Below are 26,255 nucleotides of genomic sequence, written 5' to 3'. Positions count from 1 at the left end.
GTCTCGGGCCGGGGGAGAGGGGGCCAGGAACGCAGGGTCTCGGGCCGGGGGAGAAGGGGCCAGGAACGCAGGGTCTCGGGCCGGGGGAGAGGGGGCCAGGAACGCAGGGTCTCGGCCAGCGGAGAAGGGGCCAGGAACGCAGGGTCTCAGTGAGGGGAGAAGGGGCCAGGAACGCAGGGTCTTGGCGAGGGGAGAAGGGGCCAGGAATGCAGAGTCTCGGCTGGGGGAATCAGTTGTTGATGACACCATGTCCTGGAGGTCTCACTCGTGGGCTCCTCCTGCATGGCTCTCAGTGCTGACCTGGCGTGGGGAGAGTGGGAATCAGCACCTGCCCCCTCCGCTGGAGTCCCCTGGGCTGGCACTGGCTGAGATCCCAGAGGGTCAGGCACATGGAAGGGGCTCTGGTGGGCAAGGGCTGGAGGCTCCCATCCCAGCCAGGCCAGGGCAGGGTCTGGGCAGGGTCTGGGGCAGGCCTGTCCTGACATTCGGGGCTACAGGGCTCTCCCCTGGCTGGTTCCTAAGCGTCTGAGCAGCCAGGCCTCTGGCTCCCCGGGAGACACACCCCCGGCTGCACCCATCTCCCTGCTGGGGAGTTTGCAGTTCCACCCACTCAACCTGTAGCCCCCCTTTCCCCATGGCCTTTGCCATCTTATCAGCTCCTGCCCCCAACTACACCCTCCCCTGTGGGTTGGGACCTCCAGCTGGACGTCAGCTGCGCGCAGTGTAGGGCCCCCCACCCCCAGGCTGGCCCGGCTGCGCCTCAGCCCAGTGGGGGCCTGGCCGGGAATGGCACTTACCATGCGGGGAGCTCGATGGCTTCTGCCTGGGCCCCACTGCTAGGGAGGGAGAGCGAGAGGGCGGGTGAGCTGGAGAGGGAGGCTGCCTGCATCTGCCCCTCCCTGAATATTCCCCCTCTGCCCCCGCTGCCCAGCACCCAGACCCAGTCAGTGGTGGGCCAAGAGTGGGGCCCAGCAGTGGGGGAGCGAAGGTGCGTGGGGCCCTGGGCTCAGGCCTGCATGGCCTCCAGCCAGACCCCCAGTGTAGGCCGCGCCTGCCCCTCCCACCTCCGTGTGGCCCAAGTCGCAGCCTCTGACCCGTGCGGGCCCCAGGGCTGTCAGGCTGGGACTAGGGGGCATTTCTTGTAATATTTTATGAGCCCTGTGTGTGCCTCAGTTTCCTCTCTGTGCTGCATCATTACTGAGCGGGTGGATGTGACGAAGTGGGACTGTTCTTAATGGTTACTCTGAACAGTGTGGGGGTGCCTCAGTTTCCCCTAGGCAGTTCTTAAGTATCTAGGGGGTGGAGTAAGGATGTATGATGGTTGCAGAGCCCTAGCGGGCAGGTGTGTGCAGGGGTCTGGAGACAGAGAATGGCCGACACCCTGTTTCCTGGCCACTGATGGCCTGGCCCTTCCCCCCTGGAAGGTGAGAGCTAAAGGGTTGGAGAACAAAGGAATCCGGTGACCTCCTGGCCCGGGAAAGAAACAAAGCCCAGAGGAGGGGGGGCTGGAGGGAGTTTCAGTTTGGGGCTGGCTGGGACATGGAGTGAAGGGCAGATGTGGTTGTATGGCTCCCTGCCCCCCAAAATGGACCCAGCTGAGGGGTCCCGTTCTCTGCACCTACAAGCTCTGTGTTAGACCATGTTCCTGTCGTCTAATAAACCTCTGTTTTACTGGCTGGCTGAGAGTCACGTCTGACTGCGGAGTTGGGGTGCAGGACCCTCTGGCTTCCCCAGGACCCCGCCTGAGCAGACTCGCTGTGGGAAGCGCACGGAGGGGCAGAGGAGGCTGAATGCTCCGAGGTCAGACCCAGGAAGGTGGAAGCCATGTGAGCTGCTTGCCCTGCAGACAGGCTGCTCACAGAAAGGAGACTGTCCCAGAGTCCTGACTGGCTTCATGGGGAGCAGTTCCAGAGCATCGCCCAGGGACTCCATGACATTGGAAAAGGGCTGTGTGCTCTCAGGGCAGGGGGAGAACTGCCCAGGCCCCCTACCAGAGGCAACAGTGGCTGCTCCAAGGGGGAGAAGATCACGTCCCACCTCTCCACAGGGCAGCTGAACACCACTCCCCAGCGGAGAGCAACAGGCAGGCGGGGGGATAAGCGTTGGCTGCTGGAAGCACTGCCCGGGGCTCAGACCAAGGAGCGAGCCGGAGCCAGACAGAGCTTGAACCCCGGGGGTCGCTGCGGCTGGGCTGGGCGCTGGCTGCCCAGAACGGACTCTGCTGGAACCACTTCTCTGTGTGCCAGGCCACCGATACACCCGCCTGTCTGCCCGCGCTGGCTGGGTGTCCCTGCAGATGCTGGAGGGGGGGTGCTGCTCCCCCAGATGGGACACATCTCCCCCAGGGTCTGAACTTGCTACCTGGAGCTCCCGGGGTGGGGCAGGGGGCTGCAGGCCCAGGGGCCCAGTCTCAGGAGGTGATGAGGCCTCGTGGCTCACCCTGGCGGAAGAGCGAGACCCCAGGGGGGTCTAGGTCACCGAAGGGCTCCTCCCTGAGACTGTTCACAGGCTGGGGCCGGCCCTGGGGGGTCCATGACAGTGTGACATTGTGAGTGTAATATAATAGCTCATGGAAAGGTGACAGGGCCAGAAAGAGTTAATGAACTCCCAGACTGACCTGACCCAGGGCCGGACTGTAAAGACTGGTTAGGAGGATCTGTAAATGAACAGAGCTGTGAAATGCAGCGGGCATTGTGAGAGAGAGAAGGGGAGCTGTGTGCTCAGGTCTTGTGATGTCAGCAAACAAGTCTTGTCTATGGCTCTGGCTTTGATTCAAAGATCAAAAGAGGAATATTAACATTTAGGAAGACACTGGAGTGACATAGTATTATTGTCTATATGGCTCTTTGAAGGTTGTGGTAACCGGTATCTGAACTGTTAATGGATAAATGACCCTGGGCTAATTGCCAGGATGTTTGGGAGAAGGAAAGTGAAGCTGATTGTTTTCTCAGGCCAAGGGGCTGCTGGAAATGTATAAATACCCTGGGACATGATCCTTCTTCATCTCAGATCTGCTTTGGGTTTCAGGAGGGGGAAACCCTGAGCCTTAAGGATTGAGATCCCCAGTCACTGACTGGAGTCACCCTGAACATGGACATTGGACTGTAACCCGTGGACTATTTCTAAAAGGACTTTTGGCAACTACAAGCTCAGCTCTGCTCTGCATCTGAACCTCAAGAACTGAACTCAAGTCTGTCTGTATACTGATCTTTTAACCAGCACGCGCGCTCTTTTCTTTTTTTTAATACATTTTAGTTTAGTTACTAAGGATTGACGGTAAGCGTGTATTTGGGGTAAGATCTGAGTTATCATTTGACCGGGGTCTGGGGCTTGGTCCTTTGGGGTCAGGAGAACCTTTTCTTTTGTGTGATGAAATAAGATTTTCAGAATTTAGCATCCTATGTTTGACGTGTGTGTCTGGACGGAGGCCTGCGGCTGGGCACTTTAAGGGCACTGCGTTGTTTGGATGTCTTAAGTACCCAGGGAGGTGCTGGAGAAGCTGGTTTGGGCTGGCTGGGTAACTCTAAGGAGTGGAATATCCACCAGCGTTTGGGGTTTGCCCGCCCCGGTCTGTCTGCAGTTCACCCTGACTGAGTGACCTCAGCTGGCTCCCACGGGCAGCCCCGTCACAGAGAGACATGCCCCTGCCGAGATCGGCCGACCGGCCCCAGCACTAAGAGCCCGGGGGTGAGATCAGGAACTGGAGAGGGGTCAGGGAAGAGCCGTGGGAATGATCGAAGGGTTAGAAACCTGCCTCAGTGACACACCAGGAGCTCAAATGAGACAAAGGGAGGGTCTAAGGGGTGATGTGATCCCAGCCTAGAGCAGTGGCTGCTTCTCCACCTTTGTGGGCTCAAGGCCCATCTGTGAATGTCGCGACCCAGTAACTAGTCTGGGGGTGGGGGCCCTGGGGTGGTTTTGAACAGGTCCTGCCCCTTCAGGGGGCTTGGGTCCTGCCCAGCTCCTGTGCTGTGCGGGGGTTGGGCTTGGCTCTCTGCCCTGGGCCTTGCACCTCGGGGTGGTAGGGCCGCTCAGGTTTGGCCCCGCCCAAACTGGCGTGAGTGGAGCTGTGCCCTGGATCACGGGGATGGCAGCACCAGCCACTGGAACCCGGCCTACCCTGACTGCCGTCGTCATGACGTCTGGGCCAAACCTGAGTGGGGCAGGGACCCGAGGAGCCTGGCCTGTCCGCTTTTCGCCCCCGCCCCCGCGAGGCCTGCCCCCAAGCTGGAAGCTGGAGCCCGGGCCGGGGAAAAGCAGCCCGTGGAGCCCAGGCAGCTGTGGAGAGCCACGGACCTGCTGCCTGCCCGGGGCAGGGAGGGGGGCCGAGAGCAGCCCCTGGCCCATGTCCCCGCCCCATGGTCCAGCTGCGGCTCTTGGGCCCCAGAGGACCCACCCCCCGGCCAGGCTGGAAGCCGGAGCCAGGTCAGGGTAAGAGCCACGCAAGCAGCTGTGGGGAGCCGCGGACCCTCCACCTGCCCTGGGCGGGGGGCCCGGGGGTCGGGGATACAGGCTACAGGCTGCTCTTGGCTCCCCCACCCTGGGCAGGTGAAGGGGCCCAGCCTCCCTGGCCCAGCTCCAGCTTCTGGCTTGGCCGGGGGGCCTCGGGGGAAGAGGAAGGGCAGGGGCGGGGCCATGGAGGGGGCCTCGTGGCCCCCCCACCTTTAGGAAGACTCGTAGCCCCTGGCAGGGAGGGACCAAGAGGTTGCAGTGCCTGGAGCAGGGATGGGAGCACAGCCAGCCCCGTGGGACAGGAGCTGCCATACGACCCTGCGGCACAGCCCAGGGCCGACTGTGGGTCCCGACCCCAGGCGGAGAAGCCCTGCTCTGGCAGCACCTCCATGGGAACAAGCCTTGACCAGGTGCTCTGCGGGCAGGTGGAGGAAGGGCGAAGCGGGACAGATTCCCACTGGCGATGGGGGTCGGCGTTTAACGGGGAGGTAATTAGCCATTGGACAATCAGTGCATCCGGCTCTGCTCTGGGGCAAGTCTCGGGCCCGGGTCGGACAGGGGGCAGAGCACATGGTCATGGGCCTTGCTAGCCGGGGCTCTGGGGGTCTCTGAACAGCAGGAGGAGGCTGTTACCCGCGTGTGGCCCGGGGGGACTGTCCCTCACCCCAGTCACTCACCTTCGGCCTCCTCTAGCGCCTCTGGCCCCTCTGGCCTGTCCTCGTCGGCTCCAGCATCTCCTCCATCCCCGCCTGCAAACCCGTCCGAGTCGTCCTCACCCAGCGAGTCTGGGAGAGCGAGGGAATCCCAGAGTCAGCAACCGCACCGGGGGGGGGCCAAGCCTGCCCCACCCTCCCCACTGAGGGTCCCTGGCCAGGCCTCCCCAGAGAGCCCAGCAGGGCAGAGGCCTGGAGCAGCCAGAAGGGAGGCTCTGGCCATGCCACCTGCACCCAGCTCAGCCAGTCCTGGGGTCCCTGCCAGGCATCCTGCCCCCAGCACATAGCTAGCTGCGCGTGGAGAGGGGCAGAAGCCAGGACCCACTGCTGGGGAGGGGCCGTGCTGGCAGCCGCCCCAGGAGGCTGAGATCAGTGCTCTGCCACCCCCTTCTGTACCCCAGCCCCCCACCTGCAAGCCAGCCACACCCCCTTAGGGAGCCCGTACACCCTGGGCCCCACACCCCTCCCCGGGGGGTCCCTGATACAGCTAACGCCAGCCCTGCCCTCGCCTCGTTGCATGTCAGACAGACACACAGATGGACATGTGGGCTGAGGAGCAGCTCTGCCCACCCCGCACAGCACCCAGGACAGGGGCTTGCACCATGGCCCCAGGGCGACCTGCCGGTGCCAGATCCCCCTCGCCCTGCAGCGCCCCTGGGTCACCTGTCTGGAATTCGATGGTTCTCAGCATCTCGGCCAGGTAGTCCACATTGACAAAGAAGTGGTCCATCTTCTCGTAGCCAGGCTCTGGGCGGCTGCTCATCGACACCTTCGACATGTCTGTGATCCTGCCAGGCAGAGCCAGGGGCATCTCAGCCTCACAAATCTGGCCTGACTTCTTCCTTCAGAGCCATTGCAGAGCACCGGGCCTGTGACTCCACAACACCCCCGCACAGCCCGACCAACCACCCCACTCTGGGATTGGGGGCCCTGGCCGAGCTGTGTGTGGGGAGCCCAGGGCTGGGGCAGCAGAGGGCTGCGGGTCAGGATTGGGGCACCAGCAGAGCTGGGGAAGGGGAGTCCAGGGCAGGGCTGGCAGGGAGCTGTGGGGCAGGATTTTTGTGCTCACACCCTCCCACAGATACAGGCAGCGCCTCATGGGATCCCAGCCAAGGTCCGTCCAGCCCAGTGTCTCATCCCCAACAGCAGCGCAGGCTGCTGGGGGCAGGTGTGTGAGAGCCCCATGGCAACTGCTGTGGGACAACCTGCCTGTGAGGACGTGGGGATATTTTGTAATATTTTTATGAAGCCTATGTGTGCCTCAGTTTCCCCTGTATGATGCATTGTTACCCAGGGTGGGGGAGGCTGGGCACCTCCAGGCAGGCTCAGGCACGGATGGGAATGGCACCCAGGTGTCTGGGACTCCATGGGTCCTTGGGAAAGGACTGGCTGAAGCCAACCCCATATCAATGGAGAATCTATGGCAACAATGGCAAATCTAATTGCCAGGAATGGACACCTGGCCCCACCTCTCGGCAGGAGATGAGAAGCATCCCCCCACCTGGAGAATGAAGGGCTGGGAGGTGCGAGGCGGGTGATAAGAGCTGGGGGCTGGAAGGAGTCGGGCTCTCGCCTGGAGTCTGACCAAGGAGGTTGGATGGAGAGACAGACAGAGTGCGAACCATGGGGGTCACTGCAGCTGGGCTGGGCTGTAACCGTCAGTTCTCTGGGCCGCCCGGGGGCTGCCTGGGCCATGCGCCAGGTGACCAATAAACCCACCTGGTTTCACAGCGCTGGGTGAGTGGCCCTGCAGACACTGGGTGAGGGGCACTAATCCCTGAGGAGAGGACACGTCTCCCCCAGGGTCTGTCCCAGACTCGCTGCCCAGGGCTCCCAGGGTGGGGCAGGGGGGCTGCAGCCCCAGGGGCCCAGTCTCAGGAGGCGGTGAGACCACGTGGCTCACCCTGGGGGAAGAGCGAGACCCCGGGGGTCTGGGTCACTGCAGGCCCCTCCCAGAGACTGTTCCCAGGCTGGGGGCTTAGCACCGGCCCCGTGGATCCATGACTCTGCCCAAAGGACCCCTGACCCCTACAGAGATGGGCTCCAACCAGAGGTTTCTCTCTCCTGTTGTCTCCCCCGCAGACTTACTTTTTAAGCAGCTCCTTGGATTGCTGCAGGGAGGGAGAGGCAGAGAGCTTGGTTAGCATCAGCACCTGCTCCTGGAGCCCAGCCCCCACCAGCCCCTGAGCCCAGGGCCCTGTTCGACCAGCCTGCAGGCTGGCGCTGGCCTTGGCCCCAGCTCTGGCTGGGGGCAGGCTCAAGACCATGTTTCCTTTCCAAGCAGCCTGCAGCATGATCCGCCCTCGGGCTTTACCACTCAGCCAAGCAGGACCTCCTGGCTGGGGGCAGAGAGGCAACCACAGGCGCCCGTGGCCTAGCAGGCCCCTGCCCCCGAGCCCTTGGCCCAGGTCCTTATTCCGGGAGGATGGTGCCCACGGCGTGGCCAGGTACCAGTGTGGAGAAGCCCCTCCCCTGCCCTCCTCTGCCCAGACTCCCCCGCCCCGCACAGACCTGCAGGTACGCGGCCATCTGGGGCTCCTCCATGGCCTGGATGGCCGACTCCACCAGCTTGGAGGCGATCTCCAGGTGCTCCCCGTACTGGCGGATGAGGGAGCGCACGTGGCTCACCCTCTCCTCCTGCTCCCGGCTGATGCGCTGCACCAGCTCCTTCTTACGCTCCTCCAGGGAGCTGCACAGGGAGTCGAAGCGCTGGCAGAGATGCTGCTTCTGCCGCCGACTGTTCTCCTGTGGGGGGAGCCGCCCCCACGTCACTGCAGGGGCTCGGGGCCACCCCTCCTCCAGCCCCCGCCCGGTCCCCTGACCTCCAGGAGGAGCAAAGGGGCCAGGGCTCCGGGGTTCTCTCCCCAGCTCCGGGAGAGGAAGGGGTCGAGCGCCGGGCCAGGAGCCGGGACTTGCGGGCTGGATTAGCCATCAGGTCACGGACGCGCTGTGGTCGTTCCCTTCTGTTCTCCAGAGTCAGGAGATCACCCCCCTGAGCCCTGTGCTGCTCTGGCCTGAGACCCCCCCCAGCGATTCCTGCATCAAGCCCCACCATGGGCCCAGCGGGTCCAGTACAGATGCCTGGCCTGTGACAAAGTGGAAATGTTCTTAATGTTTTCTCCAAATACTGTGTGTGCCTCAGTTTCCCCTGTGTGTTACTCGAGTATCTAGGTGGAGGGATAAGGATGTGTGATGATTGCAGAGGCCCCTCAATGGCAGGTCTGGCTGAACAGAACAGGGAATCATCAAGTGATCCATCCCCTGTCGCCCATTCCCAGCTCCTGGCAAACAGAGGCTAGGGACACCACCCCTGCCCATCCTGGCTGCCTGCGCCCAGAAACAGCTGACACTGTATCCTGGCAATTGATGGCCGGGCCCCCTCCTCTGCAGCAGGCAGGCGGAGGAGATGGTGTAGCCCAGGTGACCTGCTTGCTGGGGAAAGAGCCAAATGACGGAGGAGCAGCAATGGGGGTGAGGAGACCAGGCAGCTGGAACTAATCAGTCTCATGCTTTGAGCCTCAGAGGGGAGAGTCCAGGGCGCTAAGCCCTGGATCCCACTAAGATGGACTTTGCTGCTGTAAGCAGGGTCTGGATGATTTCTCCCGACAGCCAGCAGAGAGTGGGAGAAACTTCAGGGGCAAACCGTATTTACAAGAACACACCTACTCTGCGTCGGTATCCAGCAGACAGACCTGTGTGGCTCAAAGTGATCAGCTTTGTCCGGCGTTGGGTACAGATCATGTTACTACTGAATGCAGGGGGACTGACATGCTGTTGTCTTTATTGTATGAATAAAGAGGAGCAGAGCTGTGCTTAACCTGTCCTGATTGAGGGGTCACCCTCAGCTGAAAGCACCTCGTTAAGCCAGGAGCTCGAATGCCAGGAAGATAAGAGGGGTGGGGACAGGTGTTGTGGCCTTTTTCTAAGGGGTCCTGGTCAGGGTTAACCTGTTCCTCCCTATTGCTTAAAGCTCGAGTGAAATGGGCTTTGTTAGGAGCCTTTCGTTAAGTTAAATGCTCAAAAGAGCTGAAATGGCTTGTGGTGGGGCAGTGTCTCTTTGTGACGAAGCGGGACTGTTCTTAATATGTTTCCTCTGAATAGTGTGGGGGTGCCTCAGTTTCCCCTAGGCAGTTCTTAAGTATCTAGGGGGTGGGGTAAGGGTGTATGATCGTTGCAGAGCCCTAGAGGGCAGGTGTGTGCAGGGGTCTGGACACAGAGAATGGCCGACACCCTGTTTCCTGGCAACTGATGGCCTGGGCCCTTCCCCCCTGCGAGGTGAGAGCTAAAGGGTTGGAGAACAAAGGAATCCGGTGACCACCTGGCCCAGGAAAGGGACAAAGCCCAGAGGAGGAGGGGCTGGAGAGAGTTTCAGTTTGGGGCTGGCTGGGACATGGAGTGAAGGGCAGACGTGGTTGTCTGGCTCACTGCCCCCCAAAATGGACCCAGCTGAGGGGTCCTGTTCTCTGCACCTGCAAGCTCTGTTTTAGACCATGTTCCTGTCGTCTAATAAACCTTCTGTTTTCCTGGCTGGCTGAGAGTCACGTCTGCCTGCGGGGTTGGGGGGCAGGACCCTCTGGCTTCCCCCAGCGAGTCTGCCCAGGCAGGGTCCTGGGGAAGCCAGAGGGTCCTGCCCCCCAACTCCGCAGCCAGACGGGACTCTCAGCCAGCCAGTAAAACGGAAGGTTTATTAGATGACAGGAACATGGTCTAACACAGAGCTTGCAGGTGCAGAGAACGGGACCCCTCAGCTGGGTCCATTTTGGGGGGCAGGGAGCCAGACAACCAGGTCTGCCCTTCACTCCATGTCCCCAGCCAGCCCCAAACTGAAACTCCCTCCAGCCCCTCCTCCTCTGGGCTTTGTCCCTTTCCCTGGCCAGGAGGTCACCTGATTCCTTTGTTCTCCAACCCTTTAGCTCTCATCTTGCAGGGGGAAGGGCCCAGGCCATCACTGGCCAGGAAACAGGGTGTCGGCCATTCTCTGTGTCCAGACCCCTGCACACACCTGCCCTCCAGGGCTCTGCAGTGATCATACACCCTTATTCCACCCCCTAGATTGTTAAGAACTGCCTAGGGGAAACTGAGGCACCCCCCCACACTATTCAGAGGAAACATTAAGAACAGTCCCACTTTGTCACATGGTTATACCACATTTTCTTGCTGTGTAAAGGAGCCTTGTTTTACTGTTGCAAGATGTGACAATGTGACACAGCAGGGAGGGGGGAGTGTTGACCTGGGAATGTGCCCTGGGGATGGGAGACCTGAGAGCCTGTCACCTGAGCCAGGAGGGGGAGGGGGAGGTGACACCTCTACCCGGGAATGTGGACGGAGGCTGCAGCAAGGAACCTGCTGGGGGGGGGGTTTAGTTTTCAGTTTGGGGCTGGGTGGAGGAACACAGGGAACCCCAGGGCTGGGGTCTAAGCTCCCTGCTCCCCCACAAGGACGTGATTGAGGGGTCCTGGTTGTACCCACAAGCTCTGTTGGGGGGCTGTGTTCCTGTTGTCCAATAAACCTTCTGTTTTACTGGCTGGCTGAGAGTCTCAGTGGATCCCAGGAAGAGGGGTGCAGGGCCTGGACTCCCCCACACTCCGTGACAACTGGTGGCAGCGGTGGGATGTACTGCACCCCGTGGACGGCGCTTCCTGCAGTAAGTGACTGGGGAACAGTAAAACGAAGGGGGAGTGACGGGGACCAGGCGTGCTGAAGATCCAGAAAGTGACGGTTTCGGGGGGTGGTTAACCCCTGGGAATGTGTGACCAGAGAGAAGGACTTTTGCAGTAACAGGGTCCCCCGGGGGATCGCAGCGAGTGGTCCCAGGGGCGGAGGAGTCTGCAGCTCAACCCTGGCAAAGAGTCGGTGACCTCAAGAAGGACTGGCACACTAGGGGCTTTTCCTGGAAACCGTGGGAAGCTGCCCGGCCTGCGAGTGGCCAGCAGGGAGATGTACGCTAAACGCCTTAAGAGCAACCTGGTGGAGCTGTGCAGGCAGAGGGGGCTGCGCATCGGGAGGTCCACCAAGGAACAGCTGATTGCCCAGTTGGAGGAGAGGGATCGCTTGGATGACCCAATCCCTGTCCCTGAGGGAAGCCGCCTGGCAGACGCAGCGTGGGCCCTGAGGCCTGACCGGGCTGGAAGGGGTCAGACTGCTGCCGAGGACATCCCGAGACCCTTCCTACCTAGGCCTGGGGGAGGGTTTGGGGGAAGCCCAGCGAATACCGAGGGCACCCTGACCCCAGCAGCCAGTAGGGGATCCTCCCGGCGGAGCTCCCCATCCCTGGAGCGGAGGCGGCTGGAATGGGAGAGGGAGATGAAAATGAGGGAGCTGGAGGATCATGAAAAACAACGTCAACATGAGGAGAAACAACATCAACATGAGCAGGAGGAGAAGGAGAAACAACGTCAACATGAGCAGGAGGGGAAGGAGAGGGAGCGTCAGGAGAAGGAGAAACAAAGACAGCATGAACTGGAGCTGGCCAGGCTGAGGAGCAGTGGGGCCCCGGCTGTGGTGAGTGCAGGGCGACCCAAGACGGCAAGGAGCTTTGATAAGTGCTCCCTGGCCCAGCGAAGGAGGGGGAGGACATAGATAGCTTCCTGACGGCCTTTGAGAATGCCTGCGAGATGCACAGGGTTGACGTTGCAGTGGGGGAAGTTTAGATTGGATATTAGGAAAAACTTTTTCACTATGAGGGTGGTGAAACACTGGAATGCGTTACCTAGGGAGGTGGTAGAATCTCCTTCCTTAGAGGTTTTTAAGGTCAGGCTTGACAAAGCCCTGGCTGGGATGATTTAACTGGGAATTGGTCCTGCTTTGAGCAGGGGGTTGGACTAGATGACCTTCTGGGGTCCCTTCCAACCCTGATATTCTATGATTCTATGACCCTGCAGACAGGCTCCAGTTTCTCACCCCCTTACTGGACCCCAAAGCCGTGGAGGTGTACAGCCAAATGATGGGGCGGAGGCAGGGGACTATGAACTGTTCAAACAGGCCCTGCTCCGTGAGTTTGGGCTGACCCCCGAGATGTACCGGAGAAGGTTCCGGAGTCAGCGTAAAACGCCTGAGGTCACCTACCTACAACTGGTCAACCGGATGCAGGGGTATGCCCACAAGTGGACAGCAGGGGCCCAAGCTAAAGAGGACCTGCTGGACCTAATCGTACTGGAGCAACTGTATGATCAGTGCCCGTCCGACCTGAGGCTGTGGCTGGTGGACAAAAAGCTCGAGAACCCCCAGCACGCAGGGCAGTTGGCCGACGAGTTTGTGAACAGTCGGTCAGGGGGTAGCCGGGGGGAGTCCCAAAAGAACAGCCCCCCCCCCGATGCAGAGAGAGAGTCACCATAGGGCCCCCTAGCGGGGAAATAGGGAGAACCCCCTCCCAAGGGGAATGCCTGGGGTCAGGCCCCTCTGACCCGCTCGAGGGGCCCAACGTGACCTGAGCTGCTATCACTGTGGCCAGAGAGGCCACATACGGACCCAGTGCCCCGGGCTCAGGGACAGACTGAGCAGACCCAACCTACCCAGGGTTAACTGGGTAGGGACCCAGCTGGACGAGGGGCAGACGACCCAGGAAAGGGGGGCTACCAGTTTACCACCTGCTCAGGAGGGAAGAGTACCCCAGGCCAGCTCCACCAGAGGGCTGGAGGCTCTGGACTCAGGGTGCTCGGTTTACAGGGTGGGCGCGGGGCTGTCCCTCCGGAGAGAGTGCCTTGTTCCCCTGGAGGTGGATGGGAGGAAGGTCAATGGATACTGGGATACGGGCGCGGAGGTGACGCTGGCCCAGCCTGAGGTGGTGGCCCCAGATCGGGTGGTGCCCAACACCTACCTGAGCCTGACAGGGGTGGGCGGGACCCCACTTAAGGTGCCCGTGGCAAGGGTACACCTGAAATGGGGGGCCAAGGAGGGCCCCAAGGATGTGGGGGTACACCACCATTTGCCCACTGAAGTTTTGATGGGGGGAGACCTAGAGGACTGGCCAAGCAAGCCCCAGACCGCCCTGGTTGTGACCCATAGCCAGAGCCGGCGAGGGGCACTGCTCCCTGACCTCAGGGAGGGTACCGCACCGGAGGCGCAGGACCCTACCCTGGTGGGGAGGGAGCACCGAGGGGCACGGCTCAGAGAGGCTGAGGCCTCAGACCTGGCCAGCGAGAGGGAACCGGGCCCCATCCCTTCCCCAGCCGCTGAGTTCCAGGCCGAGTTGAGGAAAGATCCCTCCTTGCGGAAGCTCAGGGACCTGGCCGACCTCAGTGTGGGACGGACCGTGAGGAGAGACTGCCAGGAGAGGTTCCTGTGGGAGAAGGGGTTCCTGTACCGAGAATGGGCTCCCACAAGGGAAGTAGAGTCCTGTGGGATCAGGAGGCAGCTGGTGGTCCCCCAGAAGTATCTCTGCAAGCTCCTGTACCTGGCCCATGACATCCCCCTCGCAGGGCACCAGGGAATCCGGCGCACCCGGCAGAGGTTGCTACAGAACTTTTACTGGCCCGGGGTCTTTACCACGGTCCGGCAGTATTGCCGATCCTGTGACCCCTGTCAGAGGGTGGAGAAGGCCCGGGACAAGGGGGAAGCGGCTTTGAGGCCTTTGCCCATCATAGAGGAGCCTTTCCAGAAGGTGGCCATGGACATCGTGGGGCCTCTCAACAGGACAACCCGGTCGGGGAAGAAATACATTCTGGTGGGGGTAGATTTCGCCACCCGCTACCCTGAGGCAGTGCCCTTAGCTTCCATTGAAGCCGACACCGTGGCCGACGCGCTCCTGACCATTTTCAGCCGGGTGGGGTTCCCCAAGGAAGTCTTGACAGACCAAGACTCCAACTTCATGTCGGCCCTGCTCCGGTGCTTGTGGGAGAAATGTGGGGTCCGGCACGACTGGGCCTCAGCTTATCACCCCCAGTCCAACGGGCTGGTGGAGAGGTTTAACGGGACACTAAAGATGATGCTGAAAACCTTTATGAACCAGCACCCACAGGATTGGGACAAGTACTTACCTCACCTGCTGTTCGCGTACAGGGAGGTGCCCCAGGAGTCGACCGGATTTTCACCTTTCGAACTGTTATATGGCAGGAGGGTGAGGGGCCCCCTGGACCTGATGAGAGACGAGTGGGAGGGGAAGGCCACTCCCGATGGAGAGTCAGTGGTAGAGTATGTCCTGATCTTCCGAGAGAGACTGGCTGAACTCATGGGCCTGGCCAGGGAGAATCTGGCCAGAGCCCAGAGGAAGCAGAAGGTCTGGTATGACCACACGGTGCGGGCCCGTGCCTACGCCACCGGGGATCAGGTGATGGTTCTCATCCCAGTGAGAAAGAACAAACTACAGGCCGCCTGGGAGGGCCCTTTCAAGGTCGTCAAGCAGCTCAATGAGGTAAACTATGTGGTGGAGCTGTCGAACCGGGCGCACCACCGCCGGGTGTACCATGTGAATATGATGAAGCCATATTATGCCAGGGGGAATGTGGTGTTGGCCGTGTGTGGACAGTGGGAAGAGCAGGGAGATGACCCTTTAGTAGATCTATTCCCTGGGACCAGAGCTGGTTCCCCGCTGGAAACAATTCCCCTCTCGGATCAGCTAACCCCTGCCCAGCAAGCTGAGGTCAGGGGGGTGCTGCATCCGTACCGACAGCTGTTTTCCAACCAGCCTGGATGCGCTAATCTGACTGTCCACCGGGTGCAGACAGGGTCGCACCCGCCGATAAGATGCTCCCCCTTCCGAGTCACAGGGAAAACTGCTCAGGACCTGGAAAGAGAGGTCCGGGACATGCTGGCTTTGGGGGTGATCCAGCCATCTGCCAGCCCTTGGGCCTCGCTGGTGGTGCTGGTCCCCAAAAAGGATGGGTCGGTCCGGTTCTGTGTGGACTATCGGAAGCTCAATGCCATCACGGTATCTGATGCCTACCCCATGCCCAGGCTGGACGAGCTCCTAGACAAGCTGGGAGGAGCTTGGTACCTTACCACCATGGACCTTACAAAGGGCTACTGGCAAGTGCTGCTGGATGCAGATGCCCGGCTGAAATCGGCCTGTATCACCCCTCTGGGGCTCTATGAGTTCCTGACCCTGCCTTTCGGCCTCAAGGGAGGGCCGGCCACCTTCCAGCGCCTGGTGGACCAGCTCCTGAGGAGGATGGAGAGTTTTGCCGTGGCGTATATTGATGACATCTGTGTCTTTAGCCAGACCTGGGAGGACCACGTGTCCCAGGTTAGACAAGTGCTGGACCAACTCCAGGGGGCTGGGCTGACTGTAAAAGTGGAGAAGTGCAAGGTGGGGATGGCGTAAGTATCTTACCTGGGCCATCGGGTGGGGAGCGGCCGCCTAAAGCCGGAACCAGCCAAGGTGGAGGTGATCAGAGACTGGCCCGCTCCCCACACCAAAAAGCAGGTCCAAGCCTTTATTGGGATGGCAGGATACTACCGAAGATTTGTGCCCCACTTTAGCGCCATCGCCACCCCCATCACTGAGCTATGCAAGAAGGGGAAGCCAGACAAGGTGGTCTGGACCGAGCAGTGCCAGGAGGCTTTCCGGGCGCTGAAGGAGGCTCTCGTCAGTGGCCCAGTTCTGGCAAACCCAGACTTTGACAAGCCCTTTGTGGTGTTCACCAATGCCTCAGACACGGGACTGGGGGTGGTGTTAATGCAGGAGGATGAAAAGGGGGAGAGACACCCCATCGTGTACCTGAGCAAGAAGTTGCTATCCCGGGAGCAACACTACGCGGCCATCGAGAAGGAGTGCCTGGCCATGGTGTGGGCCCTCAAGAAACTAGAGCCCTATCTCTTCGGGCGACACTTCACCGTCTACACCGACCACTCTCCCCTGACCTGGCTGCACCAGATGAAAGGAGCCAACGCCAAACTCCTGAGGTGGAGCCTGCTCCTGCAGGATTACGACATGGACGTGGTCCACATGAAGGGAAGGGCCAACCTGATAGCGGATGCGCTGTCCCGGAGAGGGGGCCCCGAACTTCCCCAGGTCACTGGTCACAGTGACCCCACTCAGTTCAGTCTCGAAGGGGGGAGAGATGTGACAATGTGATGCAGCGGGGGGGAGGGAGGGGGTGTTGACCTGGGAATGGGCCCTGGGGATGGGAGACCTGAGAGCCTGTCACCTGAGCCAGGAGGGGGAGGGGGAGGTGACACCTCTACCCGGGAATGTGGACGGAGGCTGCAGGAGGGAGCCTGCTGGGGGAGTTTAGTTTCAGTTTGGGGCTGGGTGGAGAAATGCAGGGAACCCCAGGGCTGGGGTCTAAGCTCCCTGCTCCCCCAGAAGGACTTGACTGAGGGGTCCTGGGGGTACCCACAAGCTCTGTTTTGGACGGTGTTCCTGTTGTCCAATAAACCTTCTGTTTTACTGGCTGGCTGAGAGTCTCAGTGAATCCCAGGAAGAGGGGTGCAGGGCCTGGACTCCCCCACACTTGGTGACACAAGTCACTTATTGCAAAAAAAATTCTGGTGCATCCTGGATCCCACCTCTGCCACCACCTGTCACGGCTCCACAGGATCAGTGCTATGGCCTCAGCTCGGGCACAGTCTCTGGAAGGACTCTTCAGTGGGCCAGACCCCCTGGGGGCCTCATTCTTCCTTCAGTCTAGGCCACATGGCCACACCACCTCCTTAGACTGATTTCAGAGTAACAGCCGTGTTAGTCTGTATTTGCAAAAAGAACAGGAGGACTTGTGGCACCTTAGAGACTAACCAAGTTATTTGAGCCTAAGCTTTTGTGAGCTACAGCTCACTTCATCGGATGCATTTAGTGGAAAATACAGAAGACGTTTTTATACACACAGACCATGAAAAAATGGGTGATTATCACTACAAAAGGTTTTCTCTCCCCCCACCCCACTCTCCTGCTGGTAATAGCTTATGTAAAGTGATCACTCTCCTTACAATGTGTATGATAATCAAGGTGGGCCATTTCCAGCACAAATCCAGGTTTTCTCCCCCCCACCCCCTCCCCCAAATACGTTATGCAAGGTAATCTATTTCCCCTTGTTTTTTCCTGCCTCCCCCCCAGCCACTTCCTCAGAAGTTCTTGTTAAACCCTGGATTTGTGCTGGAAATGGCCCACCTTGATTATCATACACATTGTAAGGAGAGTGATCACTTTAGATAAGCTATTACCAACAGGAGAGTGGGTTGGGTTTTTTTTTGGGGGGGGGGGAGAAAACCTGGATTTGTGCTGGAAATGGCCCGCCTTGATTATCATACACATTGTAAGGAGAGTGATCACTTTAGATTAGCTATTACCAGCAGGAGAGTGGGGTGGGGGGAGAGAAAACCTTTTGTAGTGATAATCACCCATTTTTTCATGGTTTGTGTGTATAAAAACGTCTTATGTATTTTCCACAGTATGCATCCGATGAAGTGAGCTGTAGCTCACGAAAGCTTATGCTCAAATAAATTGGTTAGTCTCTGAGGTGCCACAAGTCCTCCTTTCCTTAGACTGAACTTCTGGGGCTCCAAACCTCCTGTTTCACCCCTTGAGCTCTGTTCAGTGACTGTAACTGAGCCAGACCCTGGAGGAGACGTGTCCTCTCCTCAGGGATCAGTGCCCCTCGCCCAGTGTCTGCAGGGCCACTCACCCAGCGCTGTGAAACCAGGCGGGTTTATTGGTCACCTGGCGCATGGCCCAGGCAGCCCCTCGGGCGGCCCAGAGAACTGACCGTTACAGCCCAGCCCAGCTGCAGTGACCCCCTTGATTCAAGCTCTGTCTGTCTCTCCATCCAACCTCCTTGGTCAGACTCCAGGTGAGCGCCCTGCCCCAGACACCTTCCAGCTCCCTGCTCTTATATCCCTCTCCCACTGGGGCGTTGGGCGTCTGGTGTCAATGTCCCGGTGATCGGATCAGCCACTGATGTGGGGTCAGCCTCGGCCAGTCCTTTGTAATGACCCACCAGGCTCAGATTGCTGGACGCCATTCCCACCTCCGTTCCTTAGCCTGTCCTGAGAGCAAACGGTCCCTTTCCCACCACTGGGTAACACTGCTACACAAAGAAAAAACTGAGGCACACACCAGCATCATAAAAATATTACAGAAAATTCCCTCTTTGTCCCACCCTCCCTATTAGACATCTGTACCTTGTTCCTAGGCTGAATTCATGTAGTGCCCACTCCCAGCCGGCGGCTCATGTTAGACTGTCTGGAAGACGGAAGAGAAGTCTGCTTTCACAGACCTCTTCCCACACAGGTGCGAGCAGACCCTGAGCAAGTCACCTTTCAGGCGTCTCTTTGGCGAGAGAATCAGACCCACCTCCTTCAGGCTCTCCGCAGCCAGCGGATTTTCTAGCCCTCTGTCCTGCTCCCTGAACCCTTTCCAGTCCATTAACCTCCCGTTGGCAGAGCAGGCCCCAGATCCCAGCTCACTGTCCCTGTCTGGAGAGTGAACACCATCTGCTAGTCCACCTTGTACATCAAAGGAGCGCACTTGCCCTCTTAGCTACAGCATCACACAGGGCTACGCTGGGCCAGCTGGTTTCTCTCAGGAGCGCTTCCCTGCCTTCCCGGCTCGGCCCCCAGCCCCATGGAACCTAGGCTGTGACCGTAGGTGGGAGGGCCTGGCATTTGGCTAGGTTACAAGGTATAGGGCCCCGCTCCGCAAGCCATGCGGGCCTTGCTGACCTGGGGCTATTTACCTCTCCACTGTCCCTGGCAGATTTGACCAGCAGGGATTTTTATCTTTGCTGCCAGGTCCCTGATGAAGACCCTGAAGAGCCGTGGGCTGCTCCTGGTGAGAGCCCACTCCCAATCCCCGCAGGAGGCGAGTTCCCCCTGCCCACGGCCTCTGGCTGCTCTCACCCCATGCGGGGGCCGCCCAGGGACCCCTCACCTCGATGGCCTTGCAGATCTCCTCCATCTGGGTCACGATGGCCTGGATGCGGTCGTTCCCAGCCACCAGCATGGCGACCCCGTCGCTCAGCTCGCTCTGCCACAGGGGGTGGGGAGGTCAGTGCTGGGCACGGGGCGGCAGCCCCCCCAACGCTGCCGGAGGGGGCCTGGCCAGCAGCCCCCACAGCAATGAATGCACGGGGAGCTCAGCAAGCGCAGACTGGGTCCTGCAGGCTCCCTGTCAGCCCCCCCACTCCCCAGCCCTCTGCCAGGAGCCCCACAGAGCCTGCACCTGGGGCAGCTCTGGCCTCTCAGCGCCCCCTGGGGAGGAGAGACCTGCCCCTGGCCCAGAAGGGGAGGCAGCCGCTGAATTGCAAAGACCTGGGGGTGAGGCTGCCCCACTCCTGTTGCTCCAGCAAGGATGGGCCAGGCCGGCCCCTGAGCAGGATCAGGACAGCCCAGGGGCGCCCACGGCCACATGGGCTCCCACTGCAGCAGAGGAGAACGCGGCACGGGGCCCCCGCCACGCCCCCTCCCCGAGCCACACTCCCCCTGCCCCGGTCCCTGGCCCATAGGCCGTGGCACACAGCCCCAGGTACCTTCTGGCGCTTGTAGACGCTGGGCAGTGGGGCCACCTCGCAGTCCTTGTGGGCCCCGAACACCTTGCACAGGGAGCAGGTGGGCACCTCGCAGGTCAGGCAGTAGATGTTGATCTTCTCGTCCTCGTGCTCATCACACATCAGCTGCTGCTCTGCCTTGGCGTGCAGGGGCCTGGGCGACGGGCAGAGCATGGGCCCCGCTCCCCGCGCCCCCCCGCCGGCCCACAGGCCCCCCGCCCTCCTCCGTGTGCCCCACAGCCGCCCCGCACGGCCCGGAATCACCCCCCGCCCTCAGGAAAACCCCACTCAGCCCCCGCGCCGGCCCACAGGGCCCCCCTGCTCCTCCATGTGCCCCACAGCCGCCCCGCATGGCCCGGAATCACCCCCCCGCCCTCAGGAAAACCCCACTCAGCCCCCCCACTGGCCCACAGGGCCCCCCTGCTCCTCCGTGTGCCCCACAGCCGCCCCGCACGGCCCGGAATCACCCCCCCGCCCTCAGGAAAACCCCACACAGCCCCCGCGCCGGCCCACAGGGCCCCCCTGCTCCTCCGTGTGCCCCACAGCCGCCCCGCATGGCCCGGAATCACCCCCCCGCCCTCAGGAAAACCCCACTCAGCCCCCCCGCCGGCCCACAGGGCCCCCCTGCTCCTCCGTGTGCCCCACAGCCGCCCCGCACGGCCCGGAATCGCCCCCCCGCCCTCAGGAAAACCCCACTCAGCCCCCCCGCCGGCCCACAGGGCCCCCCTGCTCCTCCGTGTGCCCCACAGCCGCCCCGCATGGCCCGGAATCACCCCCCCGCCCTCAGGAAAACCCCACTCAGCCCCCCCACTGGCCCACAGGGCCCCCCTGCTCCTCCGTGTGCCCCACAGCCGCCCCGCACGGCCCGGAATCACCCCCCCGCCCTCAGGAAAACCCCACTCAGCCCCCGCGCCGGCCCACAGGGCCCCCCTGCTCCTCCGTGTGCCCCACAGCCGCCCCGCATGGCCCGGAATCACCCCCCCGCCCTCAGGAAAACCCCACTCAGCCCCCCCGCCGGCCCACAGGGCCCCCCTGCTCCTCCGTGTGCCCCACAGCCGCCCCGCACGGCCCGGAATCGCCCCCCCGCCCTCAGGAAAACCCTACTCAGCCCCCCCGCCGGCCCACAGGCCCCCCGCCCTCCTCCGTGTGCCCCACAGCCGCCCCGCACGGCGCGGAATCACCCCCCCGCCCTCAGGAAAACCCCACTCAGCCCCCCCGCCGGCCCACAGGCCCCCCGCCCTCCTCCGTGTGCCCCATAGCCGCCCCGCACGGCCCGGAATCGCCCCCCCGCCCTCAGGAAAACCCTACTCAGCCCCACCGCCGGCCCACAGGGCCCCCCCGCTCCTCCATGTGCCCCACAGCCGCCCCGCACGGCCCGGAATCGCCCCCCGCCCTCAGGAAAACCCCACTCAGCCCCCCCACTGGCCCACAGGGCCCCCCCACTCCTCCGTGTGCCCCACAGCTGCCCCGCACAGCCCGGAATCGCCCCCCGCCCTCAGGAAAACCCCACTCAGCCCCCGCGCCGGCCCACAGGGCCCCCCTGCTCCTCCGTGTGCCCCACAGCCGCCCCGCATGGCCCGGAATCACCCCCCCGCCCTCAGGAAAACCCCACTCAGCCCCCCCACTGGCCCACAGGGCCCCCTGCTCCTCCGTGTGCCCCACAGCCGCCCCGCACGGCCCGGAATCACCCCCCCGCCCTCAGGAAAACCCCACTCAACCCCCGCGCCGGCCCACAGGGCCCCCCTGCTCCTCCGTGTGCCCCACAGCCGCCCCGCATGGCCCGGAATCACCCCCCCGCCCTCAGGAAAACCCCACTCAGCCCCCCCGCCGGCCCACAGGGCCCCCCTGCTCCTCCGTGTGCCCCACAGCCGCCCCGCACGGCCCGGAATCGCCCCCCCGCCCTCAGGAAAACCCTACTCAGCCCCCCCGTCGGCCCACAGGCCCCCCGCCCTCCTCCGTGTGCCCCACAGCCGCCCCGCACGGCGCGGAATCACCCCCCCGCCCTCAGGAAAACCCCACTCAGCCCCCCCGCCGGCCCACAGGCCCCCCGCCCTCCTCCGTGTGCCCCACAGCCGCCCCACACGGCGCGTAATCACCCCCCCGCCCTCAGGAAAACCCCACTCAGCCCCTCCGCCGGCCCACAGGGCCCCCCCGCTCCTCCGTGTGCCCCACAGCCGCCCCGCACGGCCCGGAATCGCCCCCCGCCCTCAGGAAAACCCCACTCAGCCCCCCCACTGGCCCACAGGCCCCCCCCGCTCCTCCGTGTGCCCCACAGCCGCCCCGCACGGCCCGGAATCACCCCCCCGCCCTCAGGAAAACCCCACTCAGCCCCCGCGCCGGCCCACAGGGCCCCCCTGCTCCTCCGTGTGCCCCACAGCCGCCCCGCACAGCCCGGAATCACCCCCCCGCCCTCAGGAAAACCCCACTCAGCCCCCCCGCCGGCCCACAGGCCCCCCGCCCTCCTCCGTGTGCCCCACAGCCGCCCCGCACGGCCCGGAATCGCCCCCCGCCCTCAGGAAAACCCTACTCAGCCCCACCGCCGGCCCACAGGGCCCCCCCGCTCCTCCGTGTGCCCCACAGCCGCCCCACACGGCGCGTAATCACCCCCCCGCCCTCAGGAAAACCCCTCTCAGCCCCCGCGCCGGCCCACAGGGCCCCCCTGCTCCTCCGTGTGCCCCACAGCCGCCCCACACGGCCCGGAATCAACCCCCCGCCCTCAGGAAAACCCCACTCAGCCCCACCGCCGGCCCACAGGCCCCCCGCCCTCCTCCGTGTGCCCCACAGCCGCCCCGCACGGCCCGGAATCACCTCCTGCCCTCAGGAAAACCCCGCTCAGCCCCCCCGTCGGCCCTCAGGGTCCCCACCCTCCTCCGTGTGCCCCACAGCTGCCCCGCATGGCCCGGAAACGCCCCCCCGCCCTCAGGAAAACCCCCTCAGCCCCACCGCCGGCCCACAGGGCCCCCCCGCTCCTCCGTGTGCCCCACAGCCGCCCCGCACGGCCCGGAATCACCCCCCCGCCCTCAGGAAAACCCCGTTCAGCCCCCCCGTCGGCCCTCAGGGTCCCCACCCTCCTCCGTGTGCCCCACAGCCGCCCCGCACGGCCCGGAATCACCCCCCCGCCCTCAGGAAAACCCCACTCAGCCCCCCCACTGGCCCACAGGGCCCCCCCGCTCCTCCGTGTGCCCCACAGCCGCCCTGCACAGCCTGGAATCGCCCCCACGCCCTCAGGAAAACCCCGTTCAGCCCCCTCCCTGACCCCTCAAGACCCCCCTGCACAGATCTTCCACGCCCCCAAGCCCTTGGCCCCCCGGCCCCAGCAGACCCAGGCCCTCGGCGGGCCTCTGCCCGCACCTGCTGGACTCCTGCTTGTAGATGTCGATGATGTTCTCCACGAGCAGGTTACGCTGCAGCCCGTAGACGCCGTGCCGGTCTAGGACGACCTCGTGGCGGCAGGAGGGGCATCGGAACCGCCCCCCCGACGACGCCGAGCTCGAGCCCCGCGACTGCCACAGCGGGTTGGACGCCTGGCAGGGAACGGGCACGAGTCAGGGGGCAGGGCCAGGAGGCCATGGGGGAGACCCCAATACCCCCGCCCAGACCTGGGCACCCAGCCTGGGGTTCCCCTCCGGGCTCCGGCCCCGGGCGCCTGGCACAAAGTCAGCAGCGCCCAGGGGAAGGGCAGGGCAGAGTCAGACTCAGGCCAGGCCAGGGCTGGGCCGCGACGGGGGCAGCCCAGGGGCCAGCGCTGCCCGGCTCAGAGGAGTGAGCCCCTCCAATAGCCCAGCCAGCCCCACCCACAGCCCCACACCAGCCCCACCCACAGCCCCACACCAGCCCCACCCACAGCCCCGCGAGGGCCATTGCCAGCAGATCGAGGGACGTGATCGTTCCCCTCTATTCGACATTGGTGAGGCCTCATCTGGAGTACTGTGTCCAGTTTTGGGCCCCGCACTACGAGAAGGATGTGGATAAATTGGAGAGAGTCCAGCGAAGGGCAACAAAAATGATTAGGGGACTGGAACACATGAGTTATGAGGAGAGGCTGAGGGAGCTGGGATTGTTTAGCCTGCAGAAGAGAAGAACGAGGGGGGATTTGATAGCTGCTTTCAACTACCTGAAAGGGGGTTCCAAAGAGGATGGCTCTAGACTGTTCTCAATGGTAGCAGATGACAGAACGAGGAGTAATGGTCTCAAGTTGCAGTGGGGGAGGTTTAGATTGGATATTAGGAAAAACTTTTTCACTAAGAGGGTGGTGAAACACTGGAATGCGTTACCTAGGGAGGTGGTAGAATCTCCTTCCTTAGAGGTTTTTAAGGTCAGGTTTGACAAAGCCCTGGCTGGGATGATTTAACTGGGGATGGGTCCTGCTTCGAGCAGGGGGTTGGACTAGATGACCTTCTGGGGTCCCTTCCAACCCTGATATTCTATGATTCCATGATTCTACGTTTCCGGAGGGGGTTGCAGAGGCGGGGTCCCCAGGGTGCCCTTGGGAGCCCCAGACCGGGCGCTCGGCAGGAGCCCAGGGCGGAGGCCAATTGCTATTGGAGATAGAGATGGGACGTGCAGGCTTGTGAGGAGGCCACAGGCAGTGCCAGGAGCTGCGGAAAACCACAGAGCCCCCTCCCCGACCAGCCGTGGGGTGGGGAGTTGCATAGAGGGGAGACAAGGCTGGGGGCCACTGCAGGGCCGGACATGGGACACCGACTCTGGCCAGGCTCTGCAGGTGGATGAGAGTGTTGCGGGGGTGGGGGCCAGTAATCACAGTGGGGAGCAAAATCCCAGGGACAAGTTTCTTAGCACAGCCTGGCTCGCCATACAACCGCCCTTCTCATCCCCCAGTGTCACTCCCAGCCCCGCACGCAGCCCCCATCCCATCCCCCATTGCCACTCCCAGTCCCCCACTCAGCCCCCATCCCATCCCCCAGTGCTGCTCCCAGTCCCCCACACAGCCCCCCATCCTATCCCCCAGTGCTGCTCCCAGCCCCCCATGTAGTCCCCATCCCCTCCCATCCCCAGTGCGGCTCCCAGACAGCCATGCAGCCCCCGTCCCATCCCCCAGTGCCACTCCCAGCCCCCCCCACAACCCCCCCATCCCATCTCCCACTGCTGCTCCCAGCCCTCCACGTAGTCCCCATCCCATCCCATCCTGCAGTGACGCTCCCAGCCCCCCACGCAGCCCCCGACTCATCCCCCAGTGCTGCTCCCAGCTCCCCACGTAGTCCCCATCCCATCCCCCAGTGCCACTCCCAGCCCCCCCACGTAGTCCCCATCCCCTCCCATCCCCCATAGCCTCTCTCTCCCCCCACCGCCCTGCATTCTCGCCCAGCCTGCCCGGCTGCGCCCTCACCTGGAAGATGTCGTTGGCACACTTACGGCAGAGGTTGTGCTGGCAGGGCAGGATGACCACGGGCTTGCTGAACATCTCCAGGCAGATGGGGCAGATCAGCTGTTTCTCCAGGCTGTCCATGCTGTGCGAGTCCCCCAGCATGGGCTTGAAGCCCACCGCAAAGTTCATCCCCGCGGCCCAGCACTGCCCCCGCAGCCCTGCCCTGTGCCCCGCGCCTGCTCCCACCGGCTCGGCCCCGGCCTCCCCTTGGGCTGGCTGCCTGGCCCTGGCCTGCCCTCGCCCCACCGGTGCCCCTAGCTCCCTGCGTCCGCCTGCCCCAGAGCCGCTGCCCTGCCCGTCTGCACTCGCTGCCCGCTCCGGCCGCGGCCCCAGCCCCAGCGGTGAGCACGGGTGCTAATTTTAGCAGCCCTCTGTGCCGGGCCACGTGGGCCCCGTGGAATCCCAGAGCCAATTTTATCTGCAGCTGTCAGCGGCGTCGGGTGACACTGAGTCACACTGCTGCCTCGGCGGGGCCTGGCTCCAGCGCGGAGCCCAGGGGCAGCCGGAGGGCCAGGCGCTCTCCGAGACCCAGCCGCTGGCTCCTGGGCCTGGTTGGACACGGGAGACGCTCGGGCAGTGGCTGGAGGCCGCGGCTTCCACCGGGCCCGGCTGGTGACGCTGGGTCCTGGCAGGCCCCTGTGCTCCTCCCCATCGCAGCCAGTGGCTCTGCGGTGCTGTCCCGGGGAGGCCCGCAGGAGGCCTGGGGGGGGAAGGGGCAGAGACCGGAAGGGGAGCGGCCCCCGCAGCCGCGGACCCTGCCCAGATTTGCTCGCAGGCCAGGCCGCGAGGTCCCGCAGGGAGAGCTGGCAGAGGGTGGCCAGGCCAAGGCAAGCCAGGGCCTGTGCACCTGCCCCCAGCGCGTGCCGGTGACTCCAGGCCTGCCGGGTGGGAGCATCTGCAGCCCCCCAGGTTCAGGGGCTGACGTCGCTGCAGGGGAGCGGCCTGGGCTCCTGGTGACTCTGTGCCACACGCCAGGGCCACTGCGCTGGTACCTCCCGCACAGCTCGCCTGCGTCACCCAAGCACTAGCCGTCTGGAGGGAGGGAGAGAGGGGGGTTGCAGGATCCCACCTCAAGGAAGGGGACAGTTGGAGGCCTGAGGGGGGTGTCAGAGAGGCAGGTACCTTGGGGCAGGGGCAGCATGCACACGAGGGCAGTGTGGGAGCAGGGGTGTGAGGAAGCGGGACTGTTCTTAATGTTTCCTCTGAATAGTGTGGGGGTGCCTCAGTTTCCCCTAGGCAGTTCTTAAGTATAGGGGGTGGGATAAGGGTGTATGGTCCTTGCAGAGC

General features: G+C 62.9%; 1 protein-coding gene across 1 annotated transcript; it reads right to left on the bottom strand.

Moving 5' to 3' along the window:
• Positions 1 to 90: 90 nt before the first annotated feature.
• Positions 91 to 25,355, bottom strand: TRIM54 (tripartite motif containing 54). The gene is made up of 10 exons (XM_084625052.1): positions 24,930 to 25,355; positions 22,934 to 23,106; positions 19,565 to 19,736; positions 18,967 to 19,062; positions 7,677 to 7,910; positions 7,254 to 7,276; positions 5,829 to 5,953; positions 5,130 to 5,237; positions 798 to 836; positions 91 to 300 (listed from the first exon to the last, which is right to left on the bottom strand). The coding sequence occupies exons 1-10, from the start codon at positions 25,095 to 25,097 to the stop codon at positions 290 to 292; spliced, it is 1,149 nt and encodes a 382-aa protein (XP_084481178.1). The 5' UTR covers positions 25,098 to 25,355; the 3' UTR covers positions 91 to 289.
• Between the last annotated feature and the right edge of the window lie 900 nt (positions 25,356 to 26,255).

Source organism: Lepidochelys olivacea (genome assembly GCF_965140295.1).
Source record: "Lepidochelys olivacea isolate rLepOli2 genome assembly, chromosome: 3".
Lineage (NCBI taxonomy): Eukaryota > Metazoa > Chordata > Testudines > Cheloniidae > Lepidochelys > Lepidochelys olivacea.
This window is presented reverse-complemented; position numbering and strand designations above follow the sequence as displayed.